Source organism: Archocentrus centrarchus, chromosome 13 (assembly GCF_007364275.1).
Source record: "Archocentrus centrarchus isolate MPI-CPG fArcCen1 chromosome 13, fArcCen1, whole genome shotgun sequence".
NCBI classification, from domain to species: Eukaryota; Metazoa; Chordata; class Actinopteri; order Cichliformes; family Cichlidae; genus Archocentrus; species Archocentrus centrarchus.
In genome coordinates, this window is record NC_044358.1 from 33,640,451 (window position 1) to 33,668,000 (window position 27,550).

Consider the following 27,550-nt stretch of genomic DNA (forward strand, 5'->3'; position numbering starts at 1 on the left):
CCATAAACCCAGTAACGTAATTGAGCCTTTGATGGTTGTTTGTTCATGGACGCCTGCTATTTGATTACCAAAATCTTAAAGTTGATGTAAGTGACACAGCAGGAATCTTCTCCACCTGTTTGTTTGCTTGTGTCTGTGCATGGACCATATTACGGATAAGTGCAAACACACACAAACACAGGCTTTCCCTAACTACACAATGTCAACTTTTCCTGAACCTGTGCATACTGCGCACAAACGCACACACACACACACACACACACACACACACACACACACACACACACCAGCAATTAGAATTAAGTAAAATTCATGTACAGTATGCCTTCATAATAATTACAAACTTTGATCCCTATGCTATACATTTCTAAGCAGCATAAGCAACTCCACTGCTGGTGTGCGCTTACATTTCCCAGAATAGCTGTCAACAGCCCTCTGGAAACATGCCTGAGCCTGTTGCATGCAGCTGACACAGTGCATGTGTAGGCGGGTAGAGACACAGCAATAAATGATGGGCCGAGAAAGCTGGTTTTAATGGAGAAAACTGTCGATCAACTTCCTTCCGTATGAGTGTCCAGTGCCAACGCATGACAGTGAGTACTGAATATAATCTTTCCTCTTGAAATCTGAGGGTCTTAGACAGCCACCTGCAAATGTTTTGCTCTGGTAAAGCATGCTTTGAAGGAAAACTGTTTTTCTTCAGTCTATCAGTTGAAATCAAAAAACAAATCAAACACTGCAAAAACAAAAAAAAATGCAGGTTTTTCAAGAGGAATTTCATCACTGCACACATGGTTATTTGACAAACGCTGTCAGTCAAGCAGCCGTGGGTAAGACAAAATCCTACAATACTGCAAAGCTACAAAACCTGTAGGGATATCTTTTGTACAACAAACACCTCCACACATCCTGATACAGAAATAGACTCTGCCCTCCCATGCATCATTGCTGGACACTGATCCAAAGTGAAAGGCGGTATGTTTTTACTTAACACCAAGTAAAAAAAGAGGCCCTTTCCTTTGGCTGATTATCCTCACATTATAAATCCCGCTGCCTACAACAGGAAGATTTTCTTCCTTTAGACTGAATCTCATATTTTTCCCTTTCTAGGTACATGACAGTGCAGAAGATGACGATAGAAGATATAATTACAGAGCAAAATGTGCTTCGAGATGTGCATATTCACGTGGGCCTGCGGGGTGGTTGATTTGCCTAAGAGTCAGTTTGTGTGTTTTTGTGTGAATAATATGACTCACAGGATAATTGCCCACATGAAACCTGGCAACAACGATCATTTCACACCAGTGATGGGAAGCACAGACACCTCCAAACCTTACCTCTCTTCCAGCTGTTGGAGTTCTTTTCTCAGCTCGTCCGAATTTTTATTGGCCTTTTGAAGTGCGTCACTCAGAACTTTCTCTCTCTCCTCGCTCCTCCTCTCCAGCTCTTCTCTCTGCCTCCTCAGTTTCTCCGCCTCTAAGTCTCCCAGCTCCCCTCTAATTTGACTCTCTTTTTCTTTATATATTTTCTGATGCTCCTCTCCCACCTCTTTCCTCAAACTCTCATATTCTGCTTCAAATTCATCTCTTAGAGCTCTCAGTGTGTTTTGGGTCCTGTCTTCTAGCTCTTCTCGTGTGTTTCTCTCTCTGACTTCGGCTTGTCTCTGCATCTCCAGGTGAAGTGCCCTCTCCCACTCCAACCTGCCCAGCTCCAGTGCCTCACGCTGGGCCTTCTCTCTTTGGGCCGCCTCTCTCAGGTCCTGCAGCTCACCTTTTAACTGAGCCAGCTGGGTGTGGAGCTGATGAAACTCATGGAAGATGAGGTAGCTTACACCGCAGTAACAGCACACCGTCTCACTGCGTTCCATCTGAGGGTAAAAACAAACAAGGTGTTGGAAATACCGATTAATAAAATAATACATAAAGTGCAGCTATTTACAATACTTTGAATAAACATATTTATCATAGCCTTTTTTCTTGGGTAGTAAGCTTATTCAAAGTTTACAAAACTTTAAAATCTTTATATGGTACTTTCTATATGTTCAATCCACACCACACTTGTAGGAATCATAGTTTCTAAGTTATAAGGCATTTTGTCAATAAATCATTAAGTTGACCTTGAAGATCTTGGTGGATGTGAGGCAAATTTTAATGGACATGACCCCCACTCTACACCCCTATAAAGTTTTACCCAAAATCATTCAAAAAATTTTTTGAGCTATTGTGTTTACAGCCCAACTAGCTACATCACTGATGACTTTCATACTAAATGGACAGAAAATTCTGCAGGATGAAATCACTGATTGCCATTTTATTAAATACTTGTAATTGAGGTACTGGTTGGATCAATATTATTATATGTACCAGATATGGAAGAAAGTTGCATTTATGGGCTGGCGACCTTCCAGGATGTACCCTGCCTGCCTGTTGCCCTATTATAGCTGGGATAGTCCCCCAATGTCCCTGAATTGAATAAGCAATTAAGAAAATGAAAGGATGGATGGATGGAAGGATGGATGGATGGATGAACAGGGTTTGAGGTTTAGCACAATATAGATGTTCATCACAGCAGACATTTAAAAACATTTTGGCAAGAAAAGAACAAGTGAAACACATTTCCTGAGTCCCTAAATAGGGAGCATACACAATATAGGACCCAAGTGCTTAGTTATGTTTTTAATGACTTTATGAGCTTATTGTCATTTATGTGAAGGTGAAGTGACTTCTTCTTGCTTTGTAAGTCTTGTAAATTCAGGTTTTACAAGTCTGCCAGTTTTCACGTCTGTTTTCCTTCACATTACACTCCTTACCCTCTTGGCAATGGAGAATCTTCACCAGTTGATGGCGCGCTGACAGTTTTAGCGCCTGGAGCACGACCTGCAATTTAAGAGGAGCGACGCGATGAAAATGATGGGGTTTCAGTACTGACGCTGTTCAGGCAATCATCATGTGGAACGTGAGGTGTTTGGACAATAATACAGATGAGCATGGCGAACTGATTAAGACCCGGAGGTACGCAGTTTGATGTGTTTCATGAAAACGTTGCCTCATATTTCCCACACCGCAGTGTGACCGTTCCGGGCTTCAGGACTTTTCAGGCAGACAGAGACACTGACCTGAGCACTAAGAAGAAAAGTGGAGGGACTGAAATGTGGTGCAATCCCGGACATTTTACTGTGAAGGAACATTTCTGTTGCCCAAATATTGAACTGCTAGCTGTAATTTTTAAAGATATTATTTTGGCCATTCACTTTTATTGACAGGATAGTGGGAAAGACAGGAAAGTGGGGAAAGAATGGGAGGAATGAAATGCAGAAAACGGCCTGGGGAGGACTGAAAGTTGGGCCCTTGCAATAGCCTGCTCGTCTGCTCAACCAAGTGGAGCTATAGCAGTACCCTACTTGTTTGTACTTTTATCTTCCTGAGCTATTCTCTGAGATTTATTTTACTGAACCAAATTATTTTTCATGCTTTAGCTTCTGTAACACAGTAATTTCCAACGTTTTGGATAAAAAGGTATTTTTTAAAATCTTATAAGTACTCCTACTTGGAATGTTACCTGTACTTGTCGAACTACAACATGTCAGCTCTGAAAAAGCAGTTAGCTAAGAAAAAATAATTAAATAAATAACATGCAAAACTACCAATATCAATGAACTGCAATATCTCAAACAACATCAACTGCATGCACACAGCACAAACGAGGAGGCCGTGATGGCGAGAATGTATTACAACCACATGTTGCATAAATGTCGTGAGCTACACTGATTAGTCAGTGATCCTAATTCTGATTAATCTGTGGCAAGTGTTTCACATCAGATTAAGAAGCATATATTGTACAACTCTGTTCATAGATTAATACAATACATGTAAGATCCTATATGTTTGTTTGGAATCAACTTTACGATGAGTTTAGAAATAGCATCAGGTTTGCTGGCACGGGGAACCTTAAGCTAACCATTAAAACAGTCTTGTTCGGCTGACAGCCACAGGCCCTGATATCCACCAAACTCTGTTTCAACCACTGGATCAAAAATATATTTTTACTCTATTTGTCAGCAGTTCAAAGCACTGGATACACAGATACTCTAATCCCTCCTTCAGATATTGGCTTCACCACTCTGTCCTCTCTCCTAAAATGATTTCTGCTTTCTCGGGCTTACGAGGGATCTCTCTTGAGCTTTCATCTTTATGGTGACATGCGGCAGAGAGGCAGCAGATATGTGGATGGCATGCCGTCAGCTCCATGTCAGAAAGCTCCCAGTAGATTGCTACATGATGTAAACAAGATGAAATAAACTTGCAGGACAAAGATGGCACGCTCGAGAGGACGACAAAGAAGATTATTTTATTCAAGACTCGAAGGCTAAGTGATTGCTTTCACCCATTTGAGGATCTATTTGTTTAGGAGGCATATCGCTGTCCTAAATGTAATAATGGCCATGAAATTTGGTGCGTGCAAACAGAGTAGAACATTTATTGGTGGTATTTTAGTGATTCTGTGATTTAGGCCTTGCTTTCTCGTTTTCTAAAGACCATCTACCTTTCCCGGGGGATTGCTGTGGACAACCTGTGAGTTGAGAAAACCTGTGACCTTTCCCTGATTTTTGCCACAAGGCCCCACAATCCATAGTAGTATATGGGCAGTGGTTATTTTTGTGGAGTACTTTATTGGACTCATTTTATTCAACTCCTCCTTTTAAGAGGATATGACAGGAAAGCAGAAAAAAGGTATTACATTTAAAGGGTCAAACCTGATATTTCCGATACAACTGCAGGACATTTTAAATATGTGATATTTCCTTGGTTGTGTATCTTTTGGAAAATGTTAAAGCTTTATCTGTTCAACAGCTAAAGCTTGGCTTAAAATAGAGGTCATGAACAGGACAATTGAATCTCGGGGGTGTACTTAGTTTTTCACAGGACTGCATAGAGTCCAGTGAAAACTTTCTTTTTCGTGTGACTGCAGACGACTTTCAAAATTTCCATCATTTGTCCTTTGAGATGTTCTACAAACAGGCCTAAAGACACGCTGAGATCCTGAACATGAAAGACAGTCAGCAGGACAGCAATCAAAAGAATGGAAGCCACCGCTTCAAAGTCCTGAAAGACACTCAAAAGGGTTTAATTAAATGATCTCCATTCCTGTTATCTCCTGCTTCCTCAGTGTCTTGTGCTTCTTTCTTCTTTACAGTTAAGACAGAAGTCAAAAGGAATGGGAGAGTGGTCATCAAGTTAGAAAGAAAACACACCATTACGGGAAAATGCTAGTCACATGACGAATGATTGACAGGTGACATACTAATCAAGATAGGCCCTGTTTCTCTGTCTCTCCAGCAGCCGCAATCAAGTTTCTCTTTCTGTGCCCACCTAATCAGAGTGCACTGTCCTGCTCTGTGTTAGCATCTTGTCAGTCCATATCAGGTAAAGGTGCAGATTACATCTGCCTCGTGTCATCAAGATAGCAGGAGTCGATCGTTCAGCAGCAATAAAACAAACATTTAGAGGAACACTTTGAGTGCGCTTATTACGCTCAGCAATTAATAACACTGTGATTAGTGAGACAGGGTACAGCTCTGTATACTGGCGCTACTGTGATGCTGAGCTGAAGCTGGTCTAAAGGCTTGCATCAGCTTGCAAGCAGCCTTTAAATGATAATGCTAATATGCTGACATTTAATGTGTATAATGTTCGCAATATTCACCATCTAACATTATCCCATTGCTACACACACACTTGTTAATTCCCACAAATCAGAGCTGAGACTTTGTCCGCACAGTCTTTGTTGTTTGTTCATCTTTTGTTCAGCAGGCCTAAACGCAGGAGCAAGAATCAGTTTGAAAACTTAATATTTTCAGGAGAGACTTTATGTTCAGGTCGATTTACTAAGACGTGGCCCTAAAGATCTCACTAAATTTTATCTTAGAATTCCTATTGTTGGACATTTGGCCCGGTGAAGGTCGACAAACAGGCTGAAGGGGGGAAAAATGAGACAAAGAAGACAGAAAAGAAAGCGAGAGGGACAGTGGCATTGGTGTAGGTGGAGAAAAGCTCCACAAGATGACAACCTATTACATTATACTGGCCACAGAATGCACGCTGGAGAATCAGCCTATTATCTATTTGTGAGTGTATTTGTTAGAGCGAGAGAGACGGGGAGAGCCAGAGAGAGTTAGAGCGTGCAGTTGTGAGCAATATTTGGGGCTCAGGGGGGTTTAGTGTTTACTGTGCAGATGTCCTGTGGTTCCTGCAGCATAGATACAGCAAAGACTACTAAGTGTGTTTGTGTGTCTGTGTGTCTTGTGCGTGTGAATGCGGCTGTATATTTTATTGAAAAATGCTTATGCATGTAAATTTCTGTGTGTTTGAGTGTGCACGTGGAGGGTGGGTGTGATGGGAAAGTTCTTTATGCTAGCCATGATGTAGTCATGAAGCCAGACAAGGGGCAATACACAATGTTAACATGACCTGAGGGCTGAGTTGTGCCTCCACCATGGTTTGACACACATACACACAAACACACATAGCACAGAAAGCTTTCTCACGCTCATACACGCCGGCTCAAACGCAGTCAAAAGCACATTCTGCACGCACGGAGGCAGATGAAAGGCGCAGAACACCGACAAACAAATGGACACATTAAAACCCACACTGACACAAGCGCAAACACGCACACGGCACACACAAAGGACGCAGACATAGACCACATATACAAAAGCAAATTACTCACATAAGCATCTTCAGGCTGACAGGAAACTCACACAATCGCTCACTCTTAACACACGCACACACACACATACGCACACTGAAGGCGCACACATGTATATCACACCCCGAGGGCAGAATGTCTGAACCACCAGTGGGTTGTGTGCTCCCGTGACTAAGTTCAGCCCTGCGGGGGAGACCCCTTGCCCTGGGCACTGACACGTTCACTTCGCACTCAAACCGCAAAAACTAACCTCTCCACACACTCACACGCTGCTACTATTGCCGCACCTGGGCACAGATGCTTGCGAAAACACCTGACAGGAGGAAGAAAGACGAGCGAGAGACAAAGCTGCGAAGTGATAAAAAAAAGAAAGAAAAAGTGAGGGAGTGAGGAGGGAAGAAAGGTCGTGTTGCCCTTTCAGTGTTTCATGCCAGCAGCTGATGCTTCTCTGCTACACACCAGACCTCTTTGTCCTCCAGTGCACACAACACAGTTCTCTCTTTCTCTCTCTCTCTTATCTCTCTTTCATTCTGTCTCCTGATTGACTCCATTAGCATGCTGGACTGTTGCCAAAGTGGTTTAAAACATTAAATTTCAGAACACATACAGCTCTTAATCTTGTACCACATTTGTTTAAATACTCCGACAATGAACCTTGTGTTTCATATGTATGTTTAATACATAGTCACTACAAGAGAGATTGTTATAAAGTCTACATAATGTTTATGCAAACCATGCATTACTGCCTCAGGCTACATTGGTTGTGAAGTAGCTATGTGTGTGTGTGTGTATCCATCTCAGTCTTCAGTCAATAACCACTGACTGATTACCCTCTTTAGAAACATCCCATCTCAGCGTGATGCTGAAAAACTTGTTCATGTGTTTATTACTTCTAGATTGGTCTATTGTAATTCATTATTATCAGGTTGCTCTAAAAGCTCTCTGAAAAACCTTCAGCTGATCCAAAATGCTGCAGTGAGGGTAATGAAGAGTCCTGAGGAGAGAGCATATTTCTCCCATATTGGATTTTCCTCATTGGCTCCTTGTTAAATCCAGAATCTAATTTAAAATCCTTCTTCTCGGATAGACAGTCTTGAATAATCAGACCCCATCTTATCTTAAAGACCTCATATCAGCCCAATAGAGCACTTTGCTCTCAGACTGCTGGCTTATTTGTTGTTCCTAGGGTATTTAAAAGTATAACGGGAGGAAGAGCATTCAGCTTTTGTGGAACTAGCTTCCAGTTTGGATTCAGGAGACAGACACCCTCTCTACTGTTAAGATTAAGCTTAAAATTGACCTTTTTGATCAAGCTTATAGTTAGGGCTGGATCAGGTGACCCTGAACCCTCTGTTAGTTACACTGCAATAGGACTAGGCTGCGGGGGGGGGCATTCTTTACTCACATCTTTTCACTCTCTCTGTGTTTATACCCCACTCTGCATTTAATCATTAGTTAGTACTAATCTAATCTAAACCCTCCCTGAGCCTTGTTCTGCCAGAGGTTTCTACTTGTTAAAAGGGTGTTTTTCTTTCCCACCGTCACCAAGTGCTTGCTCATAGGGGGTTGTTTTGATTGTTGTTTTTTTTTTTGTTTTTTTTTTTATTATGATAGGGTCTTTACCTTTCAGTATAAAGCGCCTTGAGGCAACTGCTGTTGTGATTTGGTACTGTATAAATAAAATTGCATTGAACTGAATTGCTTTAACTGAACATACAGGATGTCTCCAAAACTAATAGGTATGAAGAATATTGTGTATATGCCTGCGTTCTGTGACTTGGAACGCCTTCACAGTACCTGTTATCGCCATAATCCCTATTTATGCCATCAATTAAACATGAAGCTATTACTTCTCCCTTGATGTGAAACATTTTGGAGGGCTGGAGTGGGGGGATTCAAGGTGGAGGGGGCCATTCCATGTGTGTGTGGTTGGTGTCTTTCCGGGTTGAGAGGCATAATTAATTTACATTATGACTTTTAATTGTCTGCATGTGCATTTGTGTGCAAATGTCTCGGCTCATTGTGACTATGCAGACAGGAAACACAAAGAGCTAAGACATTTTACAATTCATTTCCCCTTCTACAGCCACACCAGCACTCCTTTTTCCTTAATTTTACCCCAGTTTTCCTCCACTTTGTCCTTGCCTCTTTCTTTCTCCTCCCAAACAACTGTCCTTTCCCTCCCTCTCTTCCTGCTCATCTCCCTAGGCCAACTCCGCTTCCTAAGCTACAGCTGCCGTGACCCATCTGGCTCGTCAAAACACCAGAAGTGGGTCACTGCCACGAACACGGACCCTTCATGTTGCACACACACACACACACACACACAGATATGCAAACATCAGATACACACACATGGATACACAGTATACCCCCTCATGTTCATTCGCACATCCAAACATGCATTCCGTGACCAAAACTGGCCCGACAGGCATGCAGCTACTTACACAGAAAAGCATGCACTGTGAACACACACACTGATGTATGTACCTGTCTATCTGTGGTCACACATAAAGACATGCAGATTATTTAAAAATAATAAGACAAATGTGTTTCGCATCTTATAAAATGCAGAAATCCCTTTAGGGAAGCAAATATGTTATGAGCACAGTTTCTTTGTTTCCTGACCCCAGAACACTAATGTGAGTTTTGTAACACTATCACTCACACTTTCACCCGACATTAGTGTTCTAGGGTTACAAGACTTAGACTGGGTTGTTTTTTTGCTCTTCTTGAACCTTAAATATATCTTTGGCTTCTGCACTGCAATTTCTTGGTACTTAGACAAACATTAATACCATTCACTATCCAAAACCTGACAAAAAAAAAAAAATCATGTTTTTTCTCTTAATTGTGCTTGTCAAATAAGCAGGAAAGCCAAGGCTTTTGGTACAGCATACATGCTGCACACAGCAGAAAATTGTAGCCAGCAGGCCACTGCAGATATTCACAGACAGACAGACTAAACTGTTTATTGTTGCTAATCCTCAGCACTTGAAAAACATGTCCACTGTTGTGTAATTTTGGAAAGTAAGGCTTGTAGAACTATAAGCCACACTCACATACATATAGGGGCAGAAGTCAAGGCATACTGAAAAAGATGTAATGCTAGAGATGTCATGTTGGGGTACAAGGCACTTAGGCATTTTTTGGGGGGGGTTGCCTAGGGGATTAGAGGTATTAGGATTAGGTTTAATCAAGTGATATGATGAAGGGCGGTGGATTTAGAGGAAAAAAACAAAGGCAAGTGTGCACCCTCATATTGTACCTGGATCCTTCCAAATGTTTCTCTTTCCAGTTCTCTCGCTCCCTCTCTTTCAATCTAGCAAATGCTTTCTCTGTGCTATCTGCTAATCTGGCACTCCATCGTGCTTCTACCGCTGTCTGTCTGTGAAATCACAGACTCGATAGATCACGCAAGCATTTAAGAAGGGATTAAGTAGTTAAGGGACTTATCGGTGTTTTTTTTAATCCCTAATTTTCAAAAATTATTTTCTTTTTTGGATCGCGGGATTATGTGGGCACTTGTGGAGTGTGTACCCTACAAAAAAACACCGTCCAGTTGTGTTCTTGTTGTATCATATGACAAAAATGAGAATTTTTCTTTTTTCAGCTCTTTCACTTTTTGTGTGCATGTAAGAACTTTTTTCTGTGTTTTGGGTTATTTTTTTTTCCCCCCTTTTCTTGTCTGTCGCTGGTGTGCGTGCGTGTTCGTGATTGTGAGTGTCAGATCAAGACGGCACTTCGTGACTGCAGCTTTGTTGATTTTCGCAACGATAAAGACCCCCTGTGGCTCTCAGTGTAGTGAGAGCCAGCACTGAGATTCCACTCATCTGGACCCCGTGGCGCACCACACATCACATGATGAGTGTGTGCGTGTTTTTAAGTGAGAGTGTCAGTGTAGATTTGGGCATGTGCATGAATATTTCCTACTTCCTTGACCATCACACTCATGTGCATGTCTCTGTGAATGAATATGTTTCTATCTCTGTTTATGTGGGTGTGTATGTGCCCGTGTGTGTGGAAGAGAGAAAAGGGAGGGGTGGTAGCAGTCACAAGGCATAGAGGAAAATGCACAAAAGGGGGGGTTGGGAGCCGTGAGTAGCAGAGAGGGGAAAAAAGGGAGTGACCAGACGGACCAGGGAGGGGAATATGGATGAATGAAAGTACAGTAAGGGACAAACAGATCTGGTGACCTCAAAGGCCATGGCACATGATTCCAATCATCTTCATGCTTCCCAAACCATTCAGTGACCCCCCTTGTCTCCCATGCATGAGGACATTGTCAACCTGGACAAGACCACTCCCAACAGGATAAAAATGTTCCATCATAGGATAACTGTGATCACTTTAGCAAAATGTGTACAGCAGCAAATAAGGGAGTGGAGTCCCTCAATAACAGGGTCAAAGGTTAGGGGTTAGTATCTGGATTGTGTGTCTAGATGGAAGATTGAGGAATCCACAGTCACTCACCCACACACACAGATGAGTGTACAAAGACAATAGAGGTTGAATGATCAGAAACAATCACAAGAACATCAGGAAAAGTCAGCTGAGGAGACAAAGGAGAAGTAAGGTTTGAAATGTGTGTTGGAGGGGTATTCTCAGTTGTAAAAAAGTGGAAAAATAATAACATGGGGCCTCAGAGGGGGACATTGTCTAGGTTTGCATGTCTTCTCCTGGCTGGCCTTTTTTCCTGTGGGCCTAGCTGACTATCTCACGTGCTGCTTTGCATGGAGGCAGGGAAAGGGCAGCGGCAGGGAAAGAATCACCTATGGCTCCCCTCGACCGGCACTTGGCCATGCATCACATCACATATAAACACTAGGCGAAGCACAGCACGGCATGGCATGGCACACACACAGGAAAACCCGTAGCCTGAGGAGCAGCGGGCAGAGTTCTGCCTGTGTTCATTTTACTCTGTGTGTGTGTGTGTGTGTGTGTGTTTGAAGATTTTGGTTGTGTGGGAATTAATCAGTCTGCTTATTTAGAAGTGACTTAGTGCTTAACTTTCACTGTGGCTATGTCACTTTCTTACATCCATCCATCCATCCATCCGTCTTCTGCCACTTACCTAAGCAGAGAGGCCAAGACCTCCTTCTCCCTGGCTAATTCTTCCTGCTCAACAAGGCATTCCCAAAACAGCTGAGAGATGTAATCTCTCCAGCATGTCCCAGGTGTACGGCACGCCCAAAACACCTCACCTAAGAGAAGCCCAGGAGGCATCCTGGTCAGATGATCGAATCACCTCAACTGGCTCTTTTCAATGTGGAGGAGTAGAAGCTCTCCTCTGAGTCCCTCCCAAATGACAGAGCTTCTCACCCTATCTCAGAGCTTCGATACCCTTCGGAGGAAACTCATTTCTGCTGCTTGTGTTCGTGATCTCATTCTTTCGGTCACTACCCACAGCTCGTGGCCATAAATGAGTGAAGTAACATAGAGCGACTGATAAATGGACAGCTGCGCTTTAACACTCAGCTCTCTCTTCACCACAACAGACCAGTGCAGAGTCCAAATCACTGCTGATGCAGGACCAATCCTTAACTCTCCCCCTCTACTCTCCCATCACTTGTGAATAAGACCCCAAGATAGTTAAACTGCTCAACTTGGGGCAGCCACTCGTTCCTGACCCGGAGTGGGCACTCCACCCTTTTCCTGTTGAGAACCACACTTGGCCACACACTTGATGCTAATTCTCATTTCCGCTGCTTCACACCAGCGCAAGCTGGAGGTCACCACCTGATGGAGCCAAAAGAAACTCTTCATCTGCAAAAAGCAGAGATGTGATCCTGAGGTGGGGGCCCTTCACCACTTGGCTACACCGAGAAATTCTGTCCATAACAGATATGATCAGAATCACTTCCTCATACTCCAGATATTGGGTACTGCAAAGCGATGCCCTTTTTAAAACAGTCCTAGCATGACACCATTAATTAAATGCTAAAAGTACATTTGCTAACATGTAACATGTGCAGGTTGAAGAACAAAAAAAAAAGGATGGCATATCTGACAGTTATTATAATTGGGTTTCATTTACCATACCATAACGGACATTTATATGTATTAAATAGTCAGAAATATGAAAATGTAAATGCTTAGAACGTAACACAGACTTGCCTTTACCTTAAGTTGAACCTCTCAAAAGCCAATTGTGAGACAGGAGAACCCTTGCAAGTTATCATAAATGTCCAAAACCTTGAACTGTCCTAAGCCCTACACCTTATTATTGTACAATTTTAACCTTTGGATTGCTTACTGTATAGACTACAGTACACTATGATTATATGACACCAGCACTATCAAACCAAGAGAATTTAATGATTCTCTTTGTTTGCTGAGTTTTGAAACTGAGACACAGGCATAAGAGGTTGAGACAGGACAGCAGGGCAACCAGTGAACAAAACGAGCCAGAGAGAGAAGGGGCATTGTAGTCTGTTACATTAATCAGAGTTAGCAGACAACACATGTGCTTCCGTTAGCCCCACTAGACCACGCATCACGACACACGGCTCGGCTCGTCACGACATAGCGTGGCACAGTCAATGGAGAGAGGCTAAAGCAGGTAACGCTGGCTGTGCTGTGTGCATGTGCGTGTCTGTCTTCCTGTGTATCTGTTTTCTATTTTTTTTTTTTTTTTTGGTGAGCCAGTTTGTCAATGAGCCTGTGCCTTCTTCTTATTTATCCTAATTTTGTGTTTTTTATTTGCCATTTAAACTGGGCTGAATGACTGTCTGTCTGACTCGATGATGGTCGAAGCGCAGCAAATGCAACCTCATTTAACCTTCCCCAACCACAGAAAACAAGTGATCGTCTGCAGCGTTTAGCACTTTGCTTAATCCAAAAAAGAAAATATATGAGTATGAGTGAATGAAACAGAGAACATCTGAGTTTAACTGTACAAAACGACTGGTTTTACATCACCTTGTCCTTCTGAGCAAAGCAGAATGTCAAAGTAAACGAATGCTCACAAGAAAATCCCATCTTCAAGCAACACTGTGCCTCAGTTAATGAGGTTTAGTTGAAAGCACCCACAAAACATGGCAGTATTCAACATTAAGTGGTGGAAACAGTCGGCAAACGAAGAGTAAACTTCTCTGTTGAAGAATCTGTGCAAAAGAAATCTTTGGCCCTGTCGCCCATGTGCCCAGATCCAACCTGGGGCATCATGACATGACCTCCAAGGAAGGAGGGCTTTATTACCAGCGCAATAAACCCAGCACATAAATATATTTACAATAATTAATAATGTACAATTGTGTGTATCTTTCAAAACCAACTGTTTCATAACAGCAGCAGTGACCTCATAAAGAACTGTGGGTTATCATGAATTATTGTCACTTTGTATTACGCGGTCCCAGACAACACCCGTGACAATATTGCACAATAATCCCCCTGCTGTCTCTCAGTCATTACAGCAGATCAGCATTCAGCTGATGAAACCCTTCCCTCTCCCCCTCTGTCTTAATCTTTCTGTCTTCTCCCAGATTTAAGAAAAAAGACTGAAAAAGGGGCATGAAAGGTGAGGGTGGAACAGGAATTAACAGCCAGAAGGAGGAAGACAGAGGACACCAATGAAAGGGGGGGATACACTGATTACAGTGAACAGACAACACATGTGCTACCATTACCCAGCAACCTCCTGAAATATTATTGAGGCAGAGGATCGGGAAAAAGGGAGGAGTGCTTTTGGGTTGAAACTACCATTTATTGAAGTGGAGGATAAGTGAGGGAGCGAGAGGAAAAAGACAAACCCAGAAGGAAGCAAAAAAGGGAGAGATGTGTAGCTGGGTGTAATTTACTCAGACATGAGGACTGTGTCTCCTCTCCTCCTTTTTGTCTAGAATACTTTGCCATGCTCATATTAAATATGAATGGCTGAGTGGGAGCAGAACAAGAGCGGCTGAAAGCCCTCAGCAGGACAGTCAAATGATAAGACAAGACAAGAGGTTATATGACTTTGATTTAAACCTCTGCATCTACAACAATAAACGGAAAGAAAAGCTGACCCTTCGATGACGACTGCTGCGTTCGATCTTAAACTTCTCTCAATTTGTAGCAGAAGGTTAAGAACGGGTTGTTCTTCAGCTAAAAAAAAAAAAAAAAATTTTGCAGAACAAGTGCTGAAGTGTTAAAAACGAGTTTCCTGACAGCGTTGCAGAGTCTCAAATATATTTAAATGTTCACTGCCTATATGCACTGCTGCCCTGCTGCCACTCAAATATTCTTTTATTCTTACAAGCGCTGTTTGTAAATGTTAGTGGCTACACTCAAGCACATACAGATTGACTTTACGGTGTATTTGTATTTGTATCAGAGCATGGACTCTGATTGCAGTTAATGACATCAGCAGGTCTGTATCTGCAGACCATTACACGGGAAACAGTGGCTCCATCGATTACACAATTTAAATGCCGAAACAAAAAAAAATTAAGCAAAACACAGTGACTGAGTGACCGAAGCAAGCACTTGGTCCCCAGTTTTTATTTAAATAAAAAAAAAAAAAGATGTTTATATTCATTTGAAAACATGATGGCAATGTGTAAATAAAGTGTTAATGTCTTGCGTAAGTACATTTTCACATGACTCCATCCAGTCACATGAAGTACACCTTTACTGATTGCATAGGAAATAAGCACGTAAGCAGCAGCCAGCTGCTGCTAATCAAATGTGCTTGATCGATCAGTTTGCTGACCCGAAGCATTCAAGTGTTGTGACATAATTCCGAGGCTATATCGCTAAAGCTTGGCCCACACTGGACCATGCAATGATCCCAAGCACAGCATCAAATTGCATACACAATGCTTGAACGGTCGTATTTTACAGACAGCAGAGCCAGGAAGCCAAACTAGTCACAAGCTGATTACCGGCACACGCAGTCCATGTCAGGCCGCATTCTGTCTATATATACATACAGAAATCAAGAGAGTGGTGAGAGGTCATGAATTAAGGTGAGAAAAGTACTTGCTATGTTGCTGGGACTCTGGAGTAGGGATGGGAGCCTTACACTGAACCACACTATAGTGTGAATGCACCAAGTAACAAAAATCACCCACCCCCAGCCCCAAATTATGAATGAAGCTAGAGTGTGACAGATAGTGGATGCATGCCATGGTGTGTGTATCTACAGATAGACGGGGGTGAGTCTATCTGTAGATACAGCCTTTTTTTAAGCACCAGTGTTTTGTCTACGATCTCCTGTTGTGTTGGTAAAGTGTGTGTTGTGCTTTAAAAGGATTCAACATATATGCAGGTGTGTGTGTGTATATTTATGACAAAAATATGAAATCTTCCTGGTCTTACTCTCTTAACTGGTCGTCTCTGATGCAAGCAAAAAGACAATCTTTCACTCGTCTCACTTGCCCAAATAAAGTGAACCGACTGGTCCTGTTTGTGTTTGACGGCTTTTCACAGACCGCGTTTCTAAAGTTAACACCAAGTATTCTGCCCTCTTTCTCTAATTGCTTTTCTTGCTTCTTGTGCGTCTCTTTCTTACTGTGCTTCCCTCTTTTTTTGAAGATGTACGTCTTGTCCTGTTACACTGTGTGTGTTTGAGGTACTCTCGGAGAAGTAAATAGGTATTGTAAGCACCTAATGGAGAACAAGAGGTGCTCTGCTGTTGCATCAAAAGGCTGTGGTGTACTCTGCCGGGTGCTGCACTGAAAACAGTTCATCCTTCTAGGCCAAATGTGGTGAAAACTATGCCAAGAAACAGGGAACATGTCTTCCAACTTAAAGTGTCACTTTGACAACTTGGAGAGAAAAAAAAATGCGAGGAGGGAGTGAAAAAGCTTTGTTCTGAGTTTTGGGGGTTGGTTAAGGACGAAGGATTATGCTGTGTCACTGCTTCTGCAAAAGAAGCGGCCTGAAGCAAAGGGGCCTCAATAAAAATATAGACTGCACATAAAACATCCATATCCCATTTTGAACTCAGATATAAGCATTTTGGTCATTTTTTTTTTTTTTTTTGGAACAAGACGTGGCCCCATTTAGACGAGAGAATGAAGTGCTGAGTCATCAGCCAACACTAGCAGGTGTGGATAGCAAACTACACCAATATATTACATGGGTTCATGTCCAGAGGTCCAGTTCAGCGACTTGAATTAGCTTAAGTGAAGGCAGATGATGTAGTGGGTTAGATTACCTGGTGATTCTAAATTGCCCATAGGTGTGAATGGCCGTCTGTCTCTTTGTGTTAGCCCTGTGACAGATTGGTGACCTGTCTAGGGTGTACCATGCCTCTCACCCTATGGCAGCTGGGATAGGCTCCATCCTCATGGATGCATGGATGGATGGTGAAGTTCTGTGTATGTAGATGGCAACAGATTTACCATTTTTGGCAATAATAGCAAATTGATAAACATACCACATGTAATGTTCAGCTTGATTCCATTCAATTGCAAACTGATAGCAGCAGCAGACTCTGATCCCATTCAAAGAACTGCACTTCAAGGCATGCTTTTTTAAAATTGTTTGCTTTTAATTTGCAAAAAAATATTATGTTGGTCAGGTGGCAGCTGCAAACACCCAACTCAGTTAGCTACTTACTGCAGGTATTTATTTCTTTTAGCTGATGAGCAGCCTGATGAGATGATAATATGCATTTTGAGAGAGTTTTAGCATCTGATAACCCTTCAAATTAAATAATCTTTTCATTGGTACCTGTAGCAACATTCCAACAGCAGCCTGACCATCTGCTTAGACAGTTAGGTTTGAGCTGATTTTCAGTTCAATGGCCACCAATGAAAAAGGGGGCCGGCGGTGTTATCTGGCCCATGAATAATGATTACTAATGTGCCCTTGAGAAAGACAAAGAAAGAGACTGAAGGGAAGTGTGACTGCATTCACATGACACAGGGTGAAACTGGAAAGCAGCAGCATGCGCTCTCAGCGTGTTTGAGTGGAATTAAAAATACCAAATTTTAGGTTCTGATGAAAAAAAAACTGCCAACCTAGCAGAGATAAATTTGTCAGCGAAGGTTCTGCTTTGTATAAAGGATGGATCGGTTAGTATTTTTGCAGAGTTCTTTACTATTTAATCAGCCTCACCAAGATAATAAATTCAGAGGAAAGCCCAAAGTCAACAATAAGAATGTAGGAGAAAACCTACATGAGGAGAAAAATCCATGTTGGTATTTGGTGGTGTTGGACCGTGTCCTGTCCTGAAATGTGAGATTTTTTTTTTTTTGTGAGTGTGAACCTGTGGCTGAATTCTAGTTGCATCCTTCACAATAAACATACTGTTGGCATTAATGTTAAGTGAAAGTATGTGTTTCAGTGCTCAAGTGTGTGTGTGTGGGAGGATGAGGTCTGTGTGTGTGCGTGTGTGTAACAGCAGCCCACCATAAAGCTCAGTGCCAGCCCTCTCCCAGCACACCAGGATTAACAGCACTTAAATGGGCCTGTTAGTACACCACCTCCTCATTGCCTCCCACGCCGACTAGCGCACATAGCACTGCCCACAGCTTTGCACATACAACGCACATGGCCTCTGTGGCTTTTTTGCTCTCTGCTCGACCCCAGATGCCTAAGCCTCCTCCTCCAATAAATAGTGCTGAAGTGCACCCAGCGGGGGGCTAAGCCCAGAACATCCTCTGTTTTACAGACCTATTGGACTCTGGGTAACTGACAGCAGGAGGAACCCAGGAGAGGAGGAAGGTAGATCCTGAATGAAACAAATAGGCAAAAATGTGTCTCCTTCCCCGGCCATTTGTATATTATGCTAATGGCTCTTTTTTGCTCTTTGCTCTGTGTCTGGTTATCACATGCCCCCTGTGACAAATCATACACAGAAGGACAGAAATGGATGGTAGAGGCCTACCACAGAAATCAATAAGAAAATGGATTCCCATTTGAGTCTGTTGGCCATGGAGAGGCAGCAGCAGGCAGAGGGATAGAAAGAGGATGTGTGCGTGTGTGTTTACTATGCATGTATATGAAGGTGTACTGGGGGAGACTAGTGGACTTTGTGGAAACACAGGGTGGAATGGCTATCATTACATTATACCAGGGAATGAACTGTTCACAGCCATAGCATGTTCCAGTAATTACTAGACAGCAGCAGACAGAGGAAGCACAACAGCAAAGAGGAAGCAAAGGGACAACACAAAGTAGTAACACTCAGACTCGTGTTACTATTTTGGGCTTGCTACACTAGTTCAGCCTATTTAAATGGGTCATAAATGACAAATTTAACGTCCATCCATCCATCCATCCATCATCCATCCATCCTCCATCCATCCATCCATCATCCATCCATCCTTCATCCATCCATCCCATCCATCTATCCATCCATTTTCCTCCGCCCATCCTTTTCAGGGTTGCGGGTTGGCTGGAGCCCCAAATTGAACATATTGAAGAATAATCCAGATTTATTGCCACTGGAATATTGTTTTATTGTCTAATGAAAAGGGATGGATCATATCATTATGTCACCTTTTCAGTTTCAATGTGTGTTTAAAGTTTCATATTATTACATTACCAACCAAAGCACATACATCCCTAAAACTGAAATTACACTGTTAACTTTACTGCAGAACTACTAGCTCCAAAAAATGGAGAAGCGTTGATAGCATCTCTCTTCTTTCAGAAAGAAAGAGCAGAGGTACATCCCATGTACCCCATCATTGACTAAGTAAACCATTCATGTGATGAGTCACATCAGGATCTGTTAGGTGAAGTGATAATTATTAAATTTAATGTATAGCAATGAAAAGGGGGAAAAGGAAGGTCCTTAAGAATACAGTTCCAATAATATTTTCAAAATCATGACAGCATTTTAAGGCCATACAGCCCAACTCTAGACAGCCAAAGCAGGAACAGAGTAGACTTTAAAAACAAGGATGCATTGTCGAGCTCCATAGCCTTTTGAGATCTACAGATACAGTAAGACAGTTGCAAAGGTCCCTCTCATTACTAACCAGATGCTGGCTGTAGGGATACTGAGGGTACTATTGTCACTGGAAATGGTGCCAAGTTGGCTGGGCTTCCAACTGGCATGAGACCAACTTACAACCAAGGCAGAAAATGCTCTTTTATGGAAGAGGAAGATCAGCACAGAGGGTAAAACTGCTGATTATGTCCACTGGCCAAAATTCATACAGTGAATTTTTTGATGTGAGAGAATATAAAGAAAGAAAGGGGGAAAAAAACTTTAAAAAAAAATTGATATGTATTAGTGTCTGCTTTGAGAGAATACTTATTCATTTCTGGAAAACAAAGTCTTTAGCGTTAATCATTCCCTTTGCCAGACAGAGAATACACTGATATAAAAGCCAGCAGATACAATATGAAAAGCAAGCAAGATTCCCTGATTATTAACATTCATACCATATGGGACATCATATGGGAAAATGCAACTGCCACCTCACACTGACAACCGTTGCCGTGTTACTTTGAGCGAGCTTTACATTAAAACAGATGGAAGATTAAAAGAGGAGCCATTGTCTCATTTCTTATTCAAATCATATGGATTACTGCGGCATATGGAGAGGGTGCAGCAACGAAGCGCACCTCAGATTGTTACAAATGGGATTTCAACACATTTACATTTCTGAGTTGTAAAAATAAGAACATTTGTTAACAACATGTGTTGCGTCAATATGGTGTTTCATTAGCGTGCTTCTTTAAAGTATATATGGTCCCAAACTGACTGTGTACATAGACTGAAAATTATCTTTTTTTTTTTTTTTTGCTTTTTTAAGGCTAGAATCTGTGTGATCAGATACAAATTCAACCAAATGATCGGGAAGGGCTTCCAGGAACTTTCAAAGCAGTGCTTGCCTTTTGTAACTCTTCAGGCAAAGGGTAGCTCAGAGGACTGTGAAGGGCCACACTCATTTCCCGCTCCTCCACCTCCTCGGCCTCCTTGGATACCTCTCTGTCTCCTAGAAACAAGCAGAATAATCCTAGATTAGGGTTTCATTTTTGAGAGAATGGCGCAGTCATCCCATTTATATAATCATCAGATCCATTACAATTTCACAAAGCCTAGGTGGCATTGTGAAATAGCTTGTTTTGACCAACAGTCCAAAATAATCAATGTAAGATATGATTCAACAGAGAACAGCAGCAAATCGGTACATGAAAATGGATTTTTGGATAACTGACAGATTAACAAAACTGTTGGTGGACAAATCTGCTGGCCATGTAAAGCTTTTAATGGAAAAGGCAAAATGTTGAACATACAGTTTTCCTGTTTGGGGAGATATTACAGTCAAAGTGAAAAGAAAGTACTCAATCGTTCAGCTCTAAGGTTTTATGTATCAGGACATGATAAAATAAATCATCTGGCACTTTGAAGGTCTTAAAATTATTATATATTACACTGTGTCATTATTTGTTAATGACAAAATGATTTTTTTATTATGAACTGAGAATTGAAAGAGGGTGGATTTTCTTTTTTCCATCACCGTATTTGGGAATGTTTGAGCTTCCACCCATAGCGAGTATCAGAAATTAAACAGTCTATGGGGAAATCTAAAGCACCCCCACTAATCTAAAATAACTCTACAAGTATTTCTGTAATCATTCACTGCGACGCTGTGATGAGTCACTGTGTTCTATCGAATATCATCCAGGAAAAACTGACTGCTGTTTTCAGCAGAAAAGTGGGTGGTACTTTTAAACTGATGAATAGCACTTTGCCTCTGAGGTTAATGTAAGGGCAAATCCCTTAGCGTGATGTCCACCATATTAAACCCATTCGTGGTACACTCTATTCAGTAGATTAATCAGTTAAGATTACAGCATTAAGCTTACAAACTGTAGACGGTGGCTTTTTGCTGCTGGAGGTATTTTGGCTTCACAGCCAAACACTAACCTGTGAACTGTTTCAGTTTTCAAGCGTGGGGACTTTGCACAAAACAAGGCTCTAGCAGCTTTTTTGTACTGCGTGTTGTGGTTAATTAAGAATGAGGGTGATATATAGGTGTAAAGCAAGAGAACAATTATTGCTCTCAGTTTGTGTAGTTGCTACAATCCCAGAGAAAGTCTTTTCCCTGTTGTGCAATAGACGCCAGTGAGATGAAGTCAGTCATGCAGGAATGGATGCAGAAGGTCATATGAGGAGAACAGTAATGCAAGCGTAACCGGGCCTGTGTCTATGTGCGAGTGCACGCTTTTAGGGCATTTATCTATCGGCTTGCCATTAGTGAGGGGAACGCAACACACCAACCCAACACTTGACCTCACATTAAATACCTCTGGCTAACTCGGGCCCAGAGGTCACTCCCATCAGATGGCCCCCACGTACCAGATATTAAATACACCTGCGGGCCACTGTCAGATACTGAGTGAGAGGATGCATGGGGAAATGTAAAGCACAGATACAAAGGATTTGGCCAGCAGCACAATGCAAACAGACAGACAAACATCAACAACTGTAAATAATCCAAGAAGTCATGCGAAGGCAGACAGTTTGGTCCTGATGCACCCGCTAAAACCTTCAAGCATTCGCATGTAAACAAGCATGAGTACTCCCTCTGTGTCTTTCACACTCGCACGCCAATGCAGACACACAAGCCCAACCCAATCAAAGAGCAGGCTTCATGCTCACGCACGCTAATAGCCTGATTGCCCCCCTACTGGCTTTAGGCCTTGCATTTAAAACACAGCAGAGATCCTCAATCACTGGCTCACACAACACAGATAAATTAGTGACGCCCTGTGACAGCATTAAGCCAGCCTACCCTTTTTAGTGGACACAGATATAAAGGGCTGATTTTGCATGACAACTGTTCCCCTGTGACATTTTGCCTGCTTTAGCACTATTAATCAATCTAATGAGAGAGAGGCAAGCTGTTCATAAATTCATCTATTAAGCAGGGGGTATAAGCCTGAATCACGAGAGGAAACTTACACAAAAACGCACACAAAAATCCCAAGGGCTCACAGAGGGCTTAAAGAACACAAAGACAAGCACCAATGGCCAAAAAGCATTTTTACTGCTGAGGAAGATGTGCCCTAACAACCTCATATTGAAGGATGCACAAGGAGATTATATAACTGTGTTTTACTATTCCACAAAGACTACTTAAGAAGTGCAGCAGCATGAAGTTTGCAGTAGTGGTTCAGTATATGACAACTGCGTGTCCTTCTTGACTTACACAGACGGCATCAAACTACACGTACAAATAAAAAAAAAAAAAAGCCCAGAGCTGCAAGAAAGTTTTGAATGTGTAGATTCTGATCTGTCACAGATTACCACCTGAGAGGGTTTCTGCAGCTTTACCACGACCCCCAAAACGCAGAGCCACACTGAAGTCCCGCAGCAGCGGGCGTGAAATTGCTTCTATAATATAACGAATCTGAATAAAATATTAAAAACTGGACAGCACTCATAATGCATTACTAACGAAGGCAGACACACATCTAAACGCTAGATCAGCTTTGCAATGTGCGAAGGCTGGGTGAAGCCTTATTTAGAGGCAGGCAAAGCTAATTTAATCATAAACCTAAAACGACTGCAGCTGCTTTTTAGTTAAATATGTGACAAAGTGTAAGGAGAAAAAAAAAGCAGAAGGAGCTGAGTCAAAGAGCAACAACGACAGCAACGGCTAAAAAAAAAAAAAAAAAACTTTCCTAACATTGCAAACAAATCAGTGCGCGTCACAAACTAACCTAACTGGAGTCAAATTAAGGTACAGCCCTGTTTTTGCTGTATGTGTCGACCTCTGTAAAGAACAAACTGCTACCTACCCATTATGAATAGTCTCTTCAGAAAATGAGGCCAAGATATTAACTTGTTTAACCAGAGCTACGCTCCGGCTGTTCCTATGGCTACAACGTACCGGATATTCGACTTTCTACCAAAATAAAAGCAGCCACCGCTGATTGGAGACCTTTGTTATGTTTGACACGAAGGTTTGAAATGGTTAGTTATGACATAGTTGTGACATTGTTTACTTTGTTGCTATAACGGCGTTATTTTAACCTTTTGAGCAACATTTGTCTATTAAGACAGTTGCTTCATCTATCCTTTGGGCAGCTGGAGGCTAAAGGACATGCATGTCGGTAGTTTTAATAATACCCATACTTATCAATTATAAATGGGTATGCTAGTTTGAAATAAGATGTTAATTTCAAGAAGAAAAAAAAACAATAATAAAGAAGATCAAACTACACATACGCCTATTACAAATGAGTACAAATAAAAAAAAATTAATGTATTTAAAAAATGTAAAAATAATATTTAACAGAAAACATATGATTGCATTTCATTTCTCCATCTCTCTGGTGCAGGAGTGTGTGTGTGTGTGTGTGTGTGTGTGTGGGTGTGTGGTGTGTGTGTGTGGTGTGTGTGTGTGGTGTGTGTGTGTGTGAGAGACACAGACCAGCAGTGTCATGTGACGCAGGCCTGTTTTGGCAAAACATGCAAGACTACTGAAACTCTGTGTAAGCGATTCAGTCACTCACTCTAACCTAGTTAACGCACGAGGCTGCCATTGATGATTACCACCACACAGGAAGATGAAACCGGTGTTGCTCTCCTCATGCACTCTGTTAATTCGTGATCGATATAACTAGAGCAATTATAGAGAAGCAGTTAGTTTCCGGAATGTCAGAGCCTTCCTGGAAAGACACCACACTAAGAGCTGTGAGAGGTTTAATGGTTAACTTAAAAAAAAAAAAAAAGTTATTGTGTGCAAAATAGCGACGCACATTGCTATGAAGTCAAATTATTAGAGCTTTTCCTGCTTGCGTGCACAGGTCACACGCCACGCTCTGTTTGGGTTGTGCGCATGTAATTCATTGCCTCAGAACTAATGTCAAATAGCGGCCAGACATTCCCGCAGGAGGGGAGGGGGCGGGGGTGGCTTTTACAGGACAATTGCTTCATAGTAATAAACGGTTAACAAACGTTTTTGGACGCACATTTGTGGCTTTTGCTGTGAAATCATTGCTCTCATTTTTTTTTTTTCGTGACTGATGGAAATCTGTGAATGTCACCTTTCCTAACAGAGTGAGAGCGTGAGGCAGGGTGAGATCTTTGGTCTGATTTTATTTGGGATGCGTGCCGTGCTATTTATGGACCCATCAATGAATCGTGCAGACTCAGTCCCTCTGATGCAAATTGCACTCGCCCACTCAAGTCTAGCCTACCTCCCTTCCGTGCATGTTTATCTGCCTCGGCAGTAGAAAAAAAATAAATCGTGACAAAAACGGGAAAGGATGTACTCATGCAGAGCCAATGAACCTCTCACCCTACCGTGCCAAACGGGGGAAGAAAGGAGACCCTACCCCTCCGCCCCTCCTCTTTGTGTCTCACTCCCTCTTACCCTCTCCAAAACTACTGGCCATATCCCCAAAATCCCCATGGCAAGGGCATGAAAATAAGCACAACAGCAGAAAGTGACCACAGCTGAGACCTTAGTCACGTATAGCCTTTGAAATGTATCAGTTAACGCTTCACCTGTATTTAAATTTGTCATAACTGTAATATAGTTTACATCTATTTCACTTCAGATGATCTGCTCATTGAAGCCAGTCAGGTTAAGTGTTGAGAGCTGTAATTTAAAATTAATAATAATAATAATCACATTGTTCCCAGTCATAACTGTTTGTCGTACCACTGGACTGCATTTTAAGCATTGTCTGTGGCAACAGCAAATTAACCTAATTTGGTAAGGTGCTTCCAGTGTTTGGGGGGGCGCTGAGCCTGCAGGGGCTGGGAGCTCGGCATCTATTGAATCTGTTTCCGGCACGCTATGCTGTGTGGGCAAGTGTATAATGGAGCATTCTGAGTGTCTGCTTGCATGTGGTGTGGTGTGTGTGTGCGTGTGTGTGCAGCGCGGGGGGGCGACAGGAGAAAGCGCGTGTGTGCGTCTATCTGTGCGTGCAAATAAGAGGGGAGGAGGGGCGAGTATGACCCACTCTTCTTTTTTTTTGGCATGAAATCACTAATATTGTCACGCTTGACATATTTAGGCTAGGAAATGAAGGGTTAAAAAAACCCCGCAGTGACCAAATACGCAGGTTGAACCCACCAAAACCCCTGCCAAATATGCCACAGACATAACTGTTATGAAACCACAGGCTTTTCTTTTCATGTTTTGGGATATAACTTTGGTGACATAAGCCAAACATCCCATCCCACACTGTTTTCACTTCGCTCCTCTAGACACGAGCAGCTTTGCTTGTTGTTTTTGTTTGTTTGTTTGTTTGTTTTCCTTCTTCTGACCCTCTTGAGCACGCATTGTCAGCTCCGTGTAAATGCGTGACCTGTCCACCTGTTATCGTGCGTCATTGTGGCTAGCGCTCCAATCCTGTTTCGCCATCCAGGCACTCACTTGTTTCCTCTTTGAGTAAGATAAAAAAAAACCCCATGACTGATTCATGAAAAATCATCAGACCACTGATTTTTTTTTTTTTTTTTTTTTTTTTAATGCCCACACAAGGCACGTCCGAGTGCTCTCCAAGCTTCAGATCCACATATGGGAGCTGGAAAATCAGGAATCAAAATTCCAGTTATAGTCCAGGTTTGACTAAAATATGTGATCATTTAGTGAGCCCAGTCTGAGTGCACAGATGACATATTTTAGACTGAAATATCACCAAACAAGAAACAGGAGAGAACAAATTGCGTTTGTAATGGGTAGGGTCTCCTTGGCTGTGGTGTTACTGTAACCTAGGCAGTCGATGCTTTGACCGCCACGGTTAGGAAGACACACACATTTGGCAAAGGTGAAAGTTAGTCTTTTTTTTTTGTCACTGTTAGCTCAGCTAATATTAGAATTAGTTTTATCTTTAATGATGTTTTCCTTTAAAATCCCAAATCCCTGACAGATGCTGACACAGATGTAGGCTTAAACACCAAGAAGCTCTTCTACGCGACACATTACATAAAAGCCTAATATTATTACCATTTGGTCTGGAGTACTTGTCACATGGACACACAGCACACACACACCTTCTGGATATCAGAATAAAAAAAAAAAAAAAAGAAGAAATACTTTATTTATCCCAAAGGTTTGGAAATTACTGCGCTACATCAGCCAGAACATGAAAAACAACTTCACAGATTAATAAATAAATACAATTTCACTAAAAGAATGGAACTCAAAAGAAAATAAGTGGGGAAAAAAGCATTTCAATCAAAAAAACCTAAATGTGATACAATAAGGAACCTAGATTTAAACTAAATGCAGTTACTGTGGTATGAGATGGTTCAGATTTGCTGTATCTGTCCATGTGACCACAGAGCTGAAACAGATGTCAGAGAACCTGTAAGTGGTGCAGTCGGGATCCGTGGCAGGAGCAGAAGGCTCCCTTGTTCCCCTTTGACACAAGGATATGAGCTTTATTATAAAACTGTCTAATTTCATTTATTAAAACATGTAAACAGCAACACTGTGAGCGCCTTTGGTGACTAGATTGCCCAAAGGTGTGTGCCTGTTTACCCATTCCCTCTCTATTAACCTTGTCACCTCTAGTGAGTGTGGCCATTAGGAACAATAAACCCTGCTGCTTTCAGCTGTGGTTCAGCGGCACATACAATAAGAACAAGCATGGCTGTATATCTTTACCCAGCTCGACTTGCACTGGTCACGAGGCAGAAGGCAGCTTCCTGAAAATGACACGATTCTCAGTTTGGAAATAAAGACACTTGCAGTACCTCATGCAACCATTTGAAGCCACCAGTGAGTGAAACAGCTCGGGATATCTTTTGAGAACTAACTCAGCCATTGTTTACTATATCTGTCCAGTTATATATCTACCAGTTTCAATGTGTGTGATTCTGATTTGCCTCTGTGTCTGTCTGCCTTTGGCCCTTTGTGTGTTTTCTCTCTCTCTCTCACAGCCTAATGGTTTTCCCGTCTACCAGTCCCTTTCTGCTTGAATTTCT

At 42.0% G+C, this 27,550-nt stretch overlaps 1 protein-coding gene across 2 annotated transcripts in view; it reads right to left on the reverse strand.

Annotated features, from left to right (window-relative positions):
- lekr1 (Leucine-, glutamate- and lysine-rich protein 1) overlaps positions 1–23,507 on the reverse strand; it is an 81,209-nt gene extending 57,702 nt beyond the window's left edge. For both annotated transcript variants that reach the window (XM_030744881.1, XM_030744880.1), the window contains exons 1-3: positions 23,404–23,507; positions 20,488–20,591; positions 1,338–1,867 (exon numbers count right to left, since the gene is read on the reverse strand). In XM_030744881.1, the coding sequence (XP_030600741.1) occupies positions 1,338–1,867; positions 20,488–20,591; positions 23,404–23,407 (638 nt within the window). In that variant the 5' untranslated portion in view covers positions 23,408–23,507. The remainder of the gene's footprint in view (positions 1–1,337; positions 1,868–20,487; positions 20,592–23,403) is intronic.
- Positions 23,508–27,550: the final 4,043 nt, after the last annotated feature.